This window comes from Eretmochelys imbricata, chromosome 2, assembly GCF_965152235.1.
Source record: "Eretmochelys imbricata isolate rEreImb1 chromosome 2, rEreImb1.hap1, whole genome shotgun sequence".
Taxonomy (NCBI): Eukaryota; Metazoa; Chordata; order Testudines; family Cheloniidae; genus Eretmochelys; species Eretmochelys imbricata.
Window position 1 is genome coordinate 88,556,076 of NC_135573.1, and position 14,625 is coordinate 88,570,700.

A 14,625-nucleotide genomic window follows, 5' to 3' on the forward strand; every position below is an offset into this window, starting at 1 on the left:
TGTGAGATGAGAAGCATAGCTTATCAAATGTATTTCTATGAAGGTTTGAGAGAATCAAATATAGGCAGATTTCACCCATTGCCCAAAGAAGTAAAAAAAAAATTTAAAGACTTCAGCTGTAAGAGTCTCTGAAATCATAGTTTTCCTGATAAAATTTGTAGAATGTTATGGCCAGATTTTCCTGAGGGTGCCTCCCTTTTTGTTACTTAATTTGTGCCTGTTGTCTTTACCCTTGTATTGGATTCCAGACACAGACATAAACAGGTAGATGGCTAACTGTAATTTGCACTATTTACTAATATTACATGTTATATACAACATTGTTGTAAACATACTAGTATAATACAGCTTCCTCAGTTAGTCTTTCCGCTGCCTTTTGTTTTGGGTCTTGAAGTCCTCAGTATCACACAGTTATTCTCAGTTTGTTTATTAGTGTATTTCTTAATATTCTGGAAGTGATAGTGGGCTTGTTGATTTCATTTTTTTTTTAAATTGTTAGAATTAAGAAATGATCTAACCTAAAGATTCTTCAGCCCAAGACTTAAGTCAGGTGAACACTCTTCAGGAGGTGACCATTACAAGAAATCTCCGTTCTGTCAGTTGAAAAATGTTGAGTGAAGTCTCTATAGTAAACACATATATGTATCAGGTTTCAGAGTAACAGCCGTGTTAGTCTGTATTTGCAAAAAGAAAAGGAGTACTTGTGGCACCTTAGAGACTAACCAATTTATTTGAGCATAAGCTTTCGTGAGCTACAGCTCACTTCATCGGATGCATCCGATGGGGGAGGGGCAGAGGAGAAGATGGCAATTCATACTTGATTGAAATCTAGAGCTACAGTCATGGCCTTATTTGGCAGTAAGAGTGATGAAATGCATGTTATGTGACAAAGCTTTGTCTTTGCCTCTGTGGGTCCTGCGTTTCCTGGCGGATTTCGCTAGCCTCAGAGGCTCACTGTGACCCTCCACATAACCCTTCTCTCTAGAGACAAGGGTCACAGTCTACTGAGCCATTTTCATCATAAGCCAGCGAGGGAAGTGAGGAGAAGTTATCCTTCCTTGCAAGTCTCTGTTGTCTCCCAGTCTCACTGATTAATCAGGGGGCAAAGGTGGCAGGGGGAGCCCAGGCCCACCCTCTACTCTGGGCTCCAGCCCAGGGAGCCTAATAGTATCAGCTATGGTAGCTGACCTTTTAGAAACATGACATGTACAATTCCCTGGGCTACTTCCCCCACAGCAACCCTCACTTCCTCAAGCTCCACTTCACCCTTACCTCAGGGCCTCCTTCCTTGTGCCCTGAGGTAAGGGTGAAGTGGAGCTTGAGGAAGTGAGGGTTGCTGTGGGGGAAGTAGCCCAGGGAATTGTACATGTCATGTTTCTAAAGTAAAGGGAAGTAAATTTAAGGACTCTGTTAAATATATTAACAGAGAGTTTACAGCAGGTCACTTCCGGCACAGATGGGAATAAAACCCAGGTCTTTAATATGATAGATTCAAATCTGAGCCATTTAATCATGCTACTTTTTAGATTGATAAATCCACATGTATGTGGCTTTTGTTCTCCTGTATTTACCACTACCCTACATTGCTTTTTCAGACCCAAGGAAAGAATCCAGGATTTGTAATCTCAGGTTATCTGCTGTTGCCTAGCGAGTTGTCGTGCAACTTTCTGGGAAAGTATGTGTTCAGTAAAACAACAAGGAGGCCCAAATAAATCTGCTAGTGTTTAAGGTGCCACCCGACTCCTTGTTGTTTTTGTGGACACAGACTATCACGGCTACCCCCTGATACTTGACAATATGTGTTCAGTAGTACCCCTCCAGTGGGTACTCCTCGTACAAGCTAGCAATTACTCTTGTAGCTGAAGTGAAAAAGATCTGACCTCAGCAATGTTAAAAGGAAAGAAGGAACTTCTCGAATGATAAAAGAGCATTTGAGATCAATAAGGTTTTCTATTCGTGTGAGTTTGAAGTTAGGGTACATATTGGTTTTTGTGGCTTTTAGAAGTGGAACTGAAAGCCTTATGGAGTTTTGTCTACAGTGTTGTAGCCAGTATGAAGGTGGCAAGGAATATAGGAAACTTTTTTCTCATTTCTATGTTTTTAAGGTTTTGGGTGTTTGGGGCTATATCCTATTGCAGTGGTTTTCAGCCTGTGGTCCACTGACCCCTTGGGCTGTGCAGACTGTCTGAGATTTCCAAAGGGATCTGCACCCCTCCATTTGAAATTTTTTAGGGGTCTGCAAATGAAAAAAGGTTGAAAACCATTGTCCTAATGCAACCTTCACTGTCACTAAATAAAGTTTTTTTGTTTGTGTTAGTGTGAGCCATCTTCTTGTGTCACAGCCTCTTGGGCAGTCTTGTCTTTTTGTAGAAATCTTTCAGGCCACAAACTGTTGGTCATTGTAAGCTTTCATGAGGTACTACTATGTGGGTATTGGTGGACACAGCATTTGGGTGTAGAGATCCTGAATACCATGGAGGTCCTCAGCCTAGATCTCTACATCTTTTACCCATTTTGTTTAAGTATAGCTAAACAAAATGCATCGTCCAATTTGCTGGAGCTTCTCAAGTGGAGCAATTTTGGGGGTGTGTGTGTGTGTCTGTGTCTGTGTGAGAGAGAGAGATAGTAGCCACAAAGCATCACTAATCTGTTCTAAGGAACATAGGGTAAAGATTTTTTTTGTGATACCTAGCAGATACTTTAGATGCTCCAGTATGCCAGTTGTGAGACATTTCACAGTATATTTTCTCTTTGCCTCAGTTAGATATATAGAGCTTAGAGAGTTGACAAACTATAAGCCACTTCTGTTGATCTTCCACTCCTAATCTTTTATAAAGATAAAGTTAGATCTCAAGATAACACTTGGAATAAAGATAGATATATCTCCGTCATTTGTCTTTGTGTTTTTCCTATACCTACATATCCTAGCTGAATTAATCTTCCATAAATTAGGAACCAGTTTTTTAAAATACTGTATTCAGTTGTAGTAACTGTGCATCTAACTGATTAGACGTGTTGCTTAAGGAAATTGGAAAAATCTAGCCCAAGAAGTACAAGTGAAACTCTTTTAGATCAACAGCTTTTTGTAACCAACAAATAGAAAAACTGAGGCTGAAATCCTGGCGTCATTGACATCAATGGGTATGACAACACAGCGTAGTAAGCCTGGGTCTTTGGGTATGTCTACACCACAATTAGATACCTGTGCTTGGCCCATACCAGTTGACTCTGTCTCACAGGACTCAAGCTCCGGGGCTGTCTAATTGTAGTGTAGACCTGGAGTTTGGGCTCTAGAACCATTAAACAGCCCCACAGCCCGAGCCCCAAGAGCCCAAATCAACTGGCATGGGCCAGCCGCAGGTTTTTAATTGCATTGTGGGCATCCCCTTTGTGACCTGCGTCTGCAATCTCTGTTTTCTAAGCACACACTTGTGCATCCACTACTGCACTGGAAACCCTCAAAACCTGTCAAAGCTTCAGCTTCTGTGGGCATATACCATCGTGTCCTAGGTTTCCTAGCTTCTTTGTCAATCAATAGTCGCTCTAGGGCTTGATCCATTAGTGGATTTTGAGAGAACTTGTCTGTCCATCTCTCAGGAACTTACTAGAAGTGCTTTAGAATGTTTTAGTCTGCCAGTACAACCAGCCAAGCCATTTTGAAATTCCCATCAGCTGGAGCCATCGATATGGATCCTGACCCACTATAAGAATTTCTCCACCTCACGCTTGTCCAATTTCAGGAATCAGGTGAAGCATCTTTAAAATCCTGGTGGACATTTCAGCAGCAGTTTTTGGCCTGCCAAAGGCAGCTCTCTGTGGATTACCAGCCGTGCCCCAGCAGATGCTGCTCATGCCTATTGCTGTAGGTGCAGATTCCCCCCAGGTAGACTGGTGCTTCTGGAGCAGGGCCACAAGCACCGACTGATGGTATCACATTGTCATATGGAGCTGGGATGACCAGCAGTGGGTCTAGAACTTTTGAATGAAAAAGCAAGGTGTTTCTGGAGATTCATGAAACCCTGCTTGCCCCAACCCTCCACCACCATGACAACCTCATGAGGAAGGCTGTGCAGGTCCAGAGGTGGGTCGCTGTAGCCATTTGGAAGCTGACTACCCTAACTGGTACAGATCTGTGGCTAACCAGTTTGGAGTTGGCAAATCAACTGGCACAGGTGGTTGTGGCAGAGATTTGTGAGGCCATCAGGACAGTGATGTACCCAGAGGTGATGGGCATTACAAATGTTCCTGAAATAATTGCTGGCTTTGAGAATGGGCTTTCTAAACTGCACTGGGGCCATTGATGGGTCTCCTGTCCCCAGGGTTTGCCTTTCGGAAGGAGCATGAGTACATAAACTGAAAAGGGTACTCCATAGTTATGCAGGCCCTTGTGAACCAAACGTGCAGATTCATGGATACTAATGTGAGATGCACTGGCAGGGTGCATGATACCAGAATGTTCTGAACATCGGGACTTTACCTTCCTGGAGAAACTGGGATATTATTCCCACCAGATTACATTGTTATAAATGGAGTCACTGTCCCCATTGTTATTCTAGGGGACCCTGCTTGCCTCCTGTTGCCATGGCTTATGAAACTGTCCCCTGATTTTAGAGGACCTGGCAAAAGAAAGTTCAACTTAATGCTAATTAGCTGTAGGATGGTGGTGAAGGGTGCATTTGGCAGACTGAAATCCCAGTGGCAATGCCTTCAAAACCATTTGGACGCTAGTGTTGTCAATGCAGACAACATTTTTATAGCCTTCTGTGTTCTGCACAATGTCTGTGAGGAATAGGGGGAACCTTTTTGCCAGGAGTAGACTCAAGAAAGTGCTGGATTTCTGAATTGATACAGCCAGATGAAAGTGTGAAGGGGACTCGTATGGGGCTGGAGCAGATGCTGAAAGAGTCACTAAAGCCTGCAGTCTGGTAGCAGCGAGCTCAAGTAATCACTTAAATAGCTCCTTCTGCTGCTCTGTCTTCCTCCCTCAACCTATGGTCATGCTCCATGAATCTTTCTCCTGTGCAGCCTCTCTCTCTTTCCACCCTTCTTGCATCCTTATATTTCTGAGATGCAGTCTGTTCCTTCTGAAACTATTATCTGCTGATTCGTTTTATCTAGCATCTCTCCCAACTCATCTTGGACTCTTTCTCTTTACCCCACAGTAGGCGAGTCTCTTCCCGGGGCTCTTGGTGCTGTGTGTGTTTGTCCTGCAGAGATGAAAGGGTCTTGAAAGGAAAATGAAAAAGCACTTTGTCTGACCATGATAAATTACGTTTTCCTTTCTACCAAAATGGCTGCTTTAATTCAAAGTCAGAAGATGATACTTTATATCGATGGCCTTTAATTTATTCACACAAAAAATACTGGCCACTTAAGTTGTACCTTTTGAGCACCACTGAAAGCCATCATACATCATGGTAGGAAATACAGTTGAAATGATTTCTACATTCCCCTTCACTTTTTTCCAGGTGTGGGGCGGACTTATGAGTGGTCTAGTCATTAGCTGTGTTTTTTCAGTCCTTTCAGGTAGGGCAACCTCTGAGAATATTGATATCCTGGAGGTCCCCAAGTGGAAGCATGAACCATTTATTGTGCCCTTGCTGAAGCCGAACATCTTGCTCACTTTGCACCAGAGGGCTGTGTTCCTCTGGCCAGCTAGCAGCATGCTGGATGCAGTGGTTCTTCCTAGTGCTGTCCATGCTAATACGCGTGAGGGTTAACTGTGTTTCCAGTTCAGCATTCTTTATGGAAGGATTAAATGCTGTTTGTTTAAAATTCTTCTTAAGAAGTCTTTATGTGCAGTTATAGTGCACCTGAAGTCGGATAACGTGGACGAGTGAAGATTTGTTAACAAATATTAGATGAAGTAACATTTTTCCTCCCTTTTAGTTACTCATATGAAAGTCAATGTGCTGAGTATTATTTTTTTTAAAAAGCAGTATTCAGTGATATGAAAAATAAACTTTTTCCCATGTGCAGTATCAGTTTTTCACAGAGGCAGAGTTGTCATGTACATTGTGGGGGAATTTATTTAAGTTTTAGTTTGAGGATATTTTTCTTTGCTGTCTATTTTTTTGTTTTTACTATGAAATTACACATTGTATGTGAATTTTGGGGTGGGGGGGTTAAAAAGGTAAAAGCTTCAGGTTGTTCAAGATAGTGTGAACACTTGCCCATTTTGATTTTTTTTATTTTATTTTAAAAGAGAACTCGCATAACTGGATAAATTTGAATAAAAATATCTGTAGATAAAGCAAGTTTACTTCACCTATAACTGTCACTATTCCTCCACTACAGAAGATACTTATATTTTTGAAAAAGATCTTCTACTTCATTTTTCAGTAAAGTGTCCGACATAACACTTGGGCTATATAGTCATTTCTGTATAATGAAACAGGAGACAATATGCTTTTGGCAAAAAAAAAACAAAAAAAAAAAAAAAACCACAAATACAACTGACACCCAGCCAGACTCAAAACCACTACCATGGAGGCAGACAATCCAGTCCAAATCCCAGAAGGATATTGTCTATGAAGTACATGGAAAACTCCTCAAGTAAGAAATACTCTAAGTAAAATCAGCCCAGATTCACAAAATTCTTCATTGAGTTTGTGTCAGTGTGGATCCCACTGTTGGTGCACATGCACCTCTTGCATGTGAGATCAAAGTCTTTTGAGTAGTAGTGTCTGGGGCTCTGCCTCCTCATGCTGCCATGAAAAGGCATAAAGGGCAGAGCAGCTGTGACCCTCCTTCCATTCCCTCTTACTGCCCATGGCAGCGAGAGAGAACCCAGCAGGTGGTACCTTCTTCAGAACTTCAAAATTCATTTTTTCACAAATCTTGAAGAACTACTACTTCACAAACCCGAAATTTGATGTTTCCAAAGAAAAGAAAGGAGAAACTTTCCAGTAAGTCCTCTGCACAGCAGTATGAGGCACTTTGTGCTAACTGCCACACCTCCTGGCAGACTCAGAACTGTCAGGTTTCAAACCACACCCACCCTGTGACAGCCTCATTCCCCTCAGTGTTGGTCATAGTCTGAGTATTCTGATTAGGGGAAAGCCACATCCTGGACTGGTGTTCAGTGTGCAGGTCTTTGAATTGACCTGTGGGTCCTCAAGGAAAAACTACTGCTAAAGCAGTCCATCTGGGCCACTTCTGACCCTAAGGAAGCAATAACTGCCAGACCAGAACCAAAGAAATTCTCATTAGTGAGCATGCCCTCAAGCAGGCACCATGATCTTGGATCTGGTGAGGAAAAAAGGCATCCGTGACGGTGCCAACGATACTGGCACTGACAACCTTGACGCCGATGACAAAAGCCTTGGCACCAACCTCAGTAGTGATAGATCTCATACCTATGCCCTGGCACTGAAAAGCAACAGAGAGGCGGGACAGGACAGAGCATAAACATGGCTCGAAACACCACACGGGATCCTCTTGCAAGGAGGGCATAAATACCAGTCCTCCAGAGATAGTCTGCAAGTCCTCCACTGCTTTTAAGACTGGAAATGCAACACAGATTGCTGGTATGGCACACAGGAGTGACAACTTGACAGTGACATCAGTACTAATGGCTAGGCCCATCAGTCTCTGGAGATATATGCTAGTGGAGTAGCTGATGTCCTTTGCTGAAACATTCTGGCTCAGAGGCTATACCATTCTAAGGTACCATCTTTCGAAAGAGACTACTTCCAACCTACTAGATTTTACTGACCTCAAGCAGAACCCCTCTCCCCTGCGGTCAGAAAGTGACCCTAAGGAGGATACCAGAGGCTTCTCAGTTAGGACCCTCCCCTCAAGCAAGACATGAATGGCATAACGGTGACCTACCTTGACCTGGCCAGTATCCTTAGAACATGCCATATTGGCCTTAGTGGAGAGCATCATTACACATGTCCCAGAGCTTATCCCCCTCTCACACATCAAGGAAGAGAGCGGGCTCTCACTTGTGGTGTCATTAGTCAGGCCACCCATGATGAAGCAGGACATTGGTTTCTGTGAGCAGCTTGAGGTGACAGAGGGACAGCAATAACTTTCATCCTCTCCCAAAGAATCATCGTTGTTGCCAGATGAGGCAGTGACACCAGCCCCAACAATACTGAACTCCACATCCCCAGCCAGGATTGCACTCCCAACCAACTGGGGTATACTCAAACCAGCGAAGGTACATCTGATTGTCTCAGGCCACTCTTCCTCCCACATCTAAACAAGTGGAAAGAGATACTCAGGTACCTCTAAATGTTTTCAGACATTTCTATTTCTAACAAAATCCAGGAACTCTGGTGTTATCAGTGGTGCAAGAGAAATCCAGGTCTACAAAGGGCACCGCAAAGGAAAAAAAGACACTAAGAAACTAGAACTCTTCAGGTGCAAGGCGTATTCCGTTGCCTCATTACAGCTCCAGATAGTTTGCAATCAGGCCCTGTTCCCAAAATTTAACTTCCTCACCTGAGAAGGAGTCACACGCTTTCTGTTCAAGATTGCACAGGAAAATAGGGAAGAATTAAAAGACAAAAAAAAAAAAAGAGGGCCAGATAGTCACAGAAAGGCATTACGAGTAGCCATGGATGCATCCAATATAGCCATGAGATTGATGGCCACAACTGTCGCCATGACACTGTCCTCATGGGTGCTAGCAGCCAGCATTCCCAAGGAGGTACAGTCCACCATCGAGAACTGCCCTTTGAAGAGATGGAACTCTTTAGCAGCAGAACAGATGAAGAGCACCATTTGTTTAAGAACTCCAAGGGCCACTCTGAGATTTTGAGAATTACATACTGGCTCCCTTTGGAAAGCCTGTGATGAATGTGGGAATTTTGTAATATTTTTATGAACCATATATAAGACTCAGGGTACCTACCCACTTTGTATGACCACACATTGGATGGGACATGGGGCGGGTCGTTATTCTCCTGGGACAAGGGAGAGAAGGATGGTGGGGTTGAATTATGTAAAATGTCTGGATTGGAACCAGATTAACAAGGACTCACTGGAATCTATATACATGTGAATGGAAGACCCTGCATTGACAATGGAAGAGCCAAGAACTTGATCATTATCACTTAATGAGTGGTTAACAACCAAGAGCAGGCTACTTCCTTCAGTACTCTGAAGAAAGCAGAGTAAAAAGACTGCAACTGGAAACAAAGGCATGAAGTGTCATGGGGACTCTCTTTTAAGGTTCATGCAGCGATCAGACACTCATAGACAAGGACAGAGAGTGAAGATGGACCTCAGAGAATCATGGCTTGGTATAGCCATTGCTTCAACCAATATGGATGCTGTCTTAAACCTGGCTTTTCCCTGCTAACCTAATGACTCTCTGAAGCTGTATTCCAACTGACTAATAAATGCTACTTTGCTTTGAAAAGGCTGTTCTCTGTCACTGCAGTACTTACTCAGTTGCATTGCTCCCTCAGAAGGTGGATTTTCTGTAGGAGCTCTCTGGGGGTGCTGGAGCCCAAAGACCAAGTCACTGAGTCACTGAGGCTGTGTGGACCCTGGTGATCTGGCACAGTAAAGGGATTACTCCCAGGAGACTGAAGGCTGGGGCATAGCACCAACCTGGTAAATCTGTGGTAAAGCCGTACAAATATCAATCCCAAAAGAGGCAAAGGACACCATCCTACTCATAGGACTCACAGTCCAGGTATCCACCAAGAAAAAGACTTTGGTGCTCCAGGAGACTCCCATCATTCTCCTCTTCCATTGCACACCCAAATGCAGAAGGTTTGACTCAAGTGTCAGGAGTTACAATGAAGCCAATCCAGACCCTGTCACCACTTTCAGGAGCCACCTTGCCCCTTTCTACCAGGCCTGGTCTGACAAATTGGAACAATCATGAACCAAACAGTTCAGACTGGCTTCTCATTTATTTCTGATGGCTATTCTAAAGGTCAGACCATCTCCTCAGAGATATATAAGTACTGTAGATAATCTATCATGTGTTAGCAGTTGGCTGGTGTACTTATCCCACAGAACATCAAGACACTCCACCACAGCTCAAGTGACATTCTCTGTCTGCTTTAAAAATATGCTAAAATCTGCAAAGCGGTGATATGAAGTAATGTTGTCAAACATTATGCATTGATCTATACAGCTGCTAGATCAAATTCCAGAGAGCATTGCTACAATCTTTTTGACTGAATTCAGTTTGAACTCCTCATTACCACCATCCTGAGGGGATACTGCTTGCCAGTCACCTACAGTGGATCCATACTGACACATACTTGAAGAAGAAGAAAGAATGGTTACTTACCCTTCGTGTTGTTGTTAGCATAGATCCTGTGACCTGCTCTCCATCCCCTTTTGGAGTTCTCAGCTGACATAGGCTTTGAATTATGAGAACGGTGGGAAACTCGCAGCCTCTCTGCTCTTTATACCCTCGCACAGGACAGCAAGGAGGCAGAGGGCCCATGTGTGGCCTGACAGAGTCTGCTGTTCAAACAGATCTGATATCATGTGCATGAGGTGCAACTGCCCCTATAGTAAGATCCACACTGACTACATCTTGAAGAACCACAATTTATTGCTGGATAAGTAACTGTTCTATATCAACCATATAGAATAGTTCTACTTCTTGGCTCTTAGTGTATGCCACTATATTGGAGAAAACTCTTTTTTTTAAATATACCTCCATGAATACCATGGCACTTATTTATAGTATCTTAGATTATAGAGCCAGACTCTATTGGGGAGTTTCAAAATTTACTATATTTACTGTGAGATTCTTGGCATGTTAGAGAGCATAATTTTGAGTGTCTAGAATTTCCCTTGTTTATTAAGCAGGATTTAAGATCTCTTTACCCCCTTTATAATTAACCGTAACAGATAGGCACAGCTATGAGATGTGCATTAAGCTCATTTAAAAATGTGTCCATGAGTTGAACATAATTGCAAATGCTGAATGTTTTGTTCAACAGTTCAGAGACCAAACTCCTTTTCATAAAAAGTAGATACATAATGTTAGCAGTATGAGTCTTTAGGCAGTGTATATATGTTTTATATGCAGTAATAAAAGGGATTTTGTTCATTATCCATGATAAATCCTGCTCTCAAAAGAGACTGCCTTCATTTTCATATTCTATGGTAAAAATTATTTCAGGATATCAGTCATTAAATAAATCTTTATAGATACATCACTCTTTCACAATCCCAGAAATATCCTTAATGTAACGTGTGTGTTTAATGTGAGGTAGATATAATACCTTGTATTCCAGAGTAGCCACAATAGCAACATGTGATATTAGATCAATTTGTTAGTTTTATATACAGTGGATAATATTACTGATTCATCTATAAACGTATTTCTGCTGTGCTATCTAGACACCAGTTATGGCAAACAATATTTCAGCTAGTTTTGAGTAGTCCATCCAAAGTAGTATCAAGTGTTCTTCTATTTATCAAATAGTTATGAAATATTCTTGCTAGGTAAAGAATAAAAATACAGAAATGCAGTATATATAAAACAAGAACACTTTGGACAAAGTTTTAATGAGCATTTCAGGGTTCTGATGACCTCTCAGACAACTCTAATTTTGCTGTCTGGTTTCTATCATGACTACAATTATGTTTACAGTGTTTTGTTGTACAGACTAGTTAACTATATAATACTTATTTCCTTCATTTAAATCTGAAGCTTCCCATATAATAAAAAACATGTGCAACTGCCCTCAACTTAATACTAGTACAAAACAGCAGACATGGAAATATATCTGAATGTTTTGCTATCTTGGAGTGGGACGTAAAAAATGAGGTCCTCTACCCATTATTAAAAATCAATACCACTTCTATAAATACTTCCTTTGGACTGTCCGGTGCATTTTGTCTCATTTGTGTGTTCTAATTGCAAGATTCTTGGGATAGGGACTTTCTTCTTTTGTGTGTCTTATACAGTCCTAGGTGCACTGTCTGCACATAACAAATGATGCTTAAATAATTTACTTTCCTTTTAGAAGTCTTTATAGTTGTTTTAAACTGCACTTTACCACAGATGGACAGATTTTAGCTTTTTTTAAATGAATCTTTAATTCTATGATTTAATAAAAGGGTAGACAGTGGTGTAATTAATAGATTAGAACAAAAGTCTGTGAATTCAGTTACATTCCTGGGGCTGTTTATGATATACTTTTCCAGTGAAAAATATTCTGTTCATGCTTTTATTTTTAAATGCATGTTCGCAATTGTAAAGCCAGTCCAGGTAAACTGTATATGTTAAATTCAAATTTGTAACAATTTTTTCCTAGATTACACCACCGCCATCGCTGTCAGATCCACTTAAGGAACTTTTTAGACAACAGGAAGTTGTAAGGATGAAATTGCGTTTACAGCACAGTATCGAAAGGGTAAGAATACAAAAAAAAATTCATTTCCCTATTTTAAACTTTCTCTCTATATATAACTTTCTATATATATAAATCTAGTCTATTAAATTATATAATATATATTGCATTATATACAATATAATATATATAATATAAAATATTATATATAAAATTAACATTGCTTTTAGAAGTAAATTCCTTACACTGCTGTTTTACAATTCAGAGAAATATTGCACACATTCATACTACAGATCAAACTAGAAATAACACAGTATAATTTCAGTACTGTACATGAGGTAACATACACAACAGTCCTTTATATACTAACATGAGGACTTACTGCAACTTGCTGCTTATTGCAGTAAAAACTTGCTCAGTTGTCCAAATAGCAGTTTCCTTGTGAACTGTGGGAAACCACGAAAATAAGACATTTTTAGATTTGTTTTGAATGCCAGTACTTATAGTAAATATTACAACTGGTATGTACTTGGTTTACTTGTCTATTTTGTACTCTGTTAAAGAAATAATACAATTTATGTCCGTTTTGCTAGTTAGTTAATTAATAATAATAAAACTGGGTCTGAATCGTGGTGTAATAATTCCCAACTAGAGTTTTATTCAGTTTTAAATAAGGAGACTTACCTGGCTCTGAAAGATATATCCTAGATCACAAATGTTAACTAACACGTTTTGATCTGCTTGTTAGAATTGCACCAACATTTTTTTTTTTTTATGGCTACGCTTGCAGACTTCATGGAAGTTAGAAATAGAAAAAAACATCTATCTGCGAATGTATATTCTTTAAATGTTTATTTCAACATGGTCTTGCCCTGTGGGCTTTAAGAAATCTGCACACTTCAGGAAGGAAAAGTCTGGGGACCTTTTAAAGTCTTTTAATCCAACAGGTTATGCCAAGAAAATCAAAGAGTCTGAGGAGTTTAACTGTCCATCGGGAATGAGTACATTAACCCAGAATTTTGATTTAGAGCATTTTTTCTCAATTTTTCCTCCTTTAGACCCTTGCAAACAAGGCTTGCACACTAGATCACAAGTACTCTTGAATGAAACATGTATGAAGTTTCTAGGTCAAATTGCTTTTAAGGTGACCTGAGAAAAAGCATTAGAATTTTCAGAAAGTGAAAAACATCTATTTTTTTTCTAAGATTGGTATCTTTATCAAAGACAACATATCAAACTTTGAGCACAACGGATCTATTTTGGACAATGTAGAAGTGGACTAAAATCTTCCTTTGAATGAAAAACTGGTTGCAACTTCAGGGAGAGGCTATTGTTTCTCCATAATATTGGCTGTTCCTTGTTCAGATTGTCTATTTACAAATCCACTATTGTTTTCCTTTGATGGGAGTCTCTGATTCATTTTATAGCAGATTTTTTTTTTTTTTAGTTGCTTGCACTCTAGGGATATTTGGGTCCATAAATAGAACTTATAAATAATTTTACTTTGAGGAAAGTATAATAATTAATTCAGTTGTGATTCTACTTTAATGTTATATTAGGTCCTGATCCTGCATTGTATGTCATTAAAGGTGGACTTTTGTACCAATACAGAGTCCAGTGAAGCTTTCTGCAAATGCAGCAGTCTACTACGAGCTACACAATACAGGATCATTGCCTTATTGAATCTTTATACCTAATGAAAAAAATTCCTTTTACTTAGCACATACACAAAATTGTGTCTTTTTAGATGTTCTACCAAATTCTGTATATATTTAAATTGCACATTTTAGTTATTTTAATCACTGGCTGAGTGGAAATATAATGTATTGTTATGTAGATCAGGGCCAGCTCTGGGCTTTGTGGGGCCTTAAACCAAGTTACATATGAGAGCATTCTCCTCTTTTAGTACCACAAACCAGGACCAAATACGCAAAAAGTAACAGCAAAAAAAAAAAAAAAAAAAAAAAGTGCAAGTACATCAGAAGCAGGAAGCCTGCTAAACAATCAGTGGGGCCACTGGACGATCGAGGTGCTAAAGGAGCACTCAAGGAAGCTAAGGCCATTGCGGAGCAACTAAATTAATTCTTTGCTCGTCTTCACTGCAGAGGATATGAGGGAGATTGTGTACACCAGAGGCATTCTTTTTAGGTGACAAATCTAAGGAATTGTCCCAGATTGGGGTGTCAGTAGAGGAGGTTTTGGAACAAATGATAAATTAAACATTAATAAATCACTAGGACCAGATGGTATTCACCAAAGAGTTCTGAAGGAACTCAAATATGAAATTGCAGAACTACTAAGTGGCATGTAACCTGTCATTTAAATCAGCTTCTGTTCTAGA

At 40.4% G+C, this 14,625-nt stretch overlaps 1 protein-coding gene across 2 annotated transcripts in view; it reads left to right on the forward strand.

Annotated features, from left to right (window-relative positions):
- ANKRD12 (ankyrin repeat domain 12) overlaps positions 1 to 14,625 on the forward strand; it is a 109,342-nt gene that overhangs the window by 82,959 nt on the left and 11,758 nt on the right. For both annotated transcript variants that reach the window (XM_077810434.1, XM_077810435.1), the window contains one exon: positions 12,249 to 12,347. In XM_077810434.1, the coding sequence (XP_077666560.1) occupies positions 12,249 to 12,347 (99 nt within the window). The remainder of the gene's footprint in view (positions 1 to 12,248; positions 12,348 to 14,625) is intronic.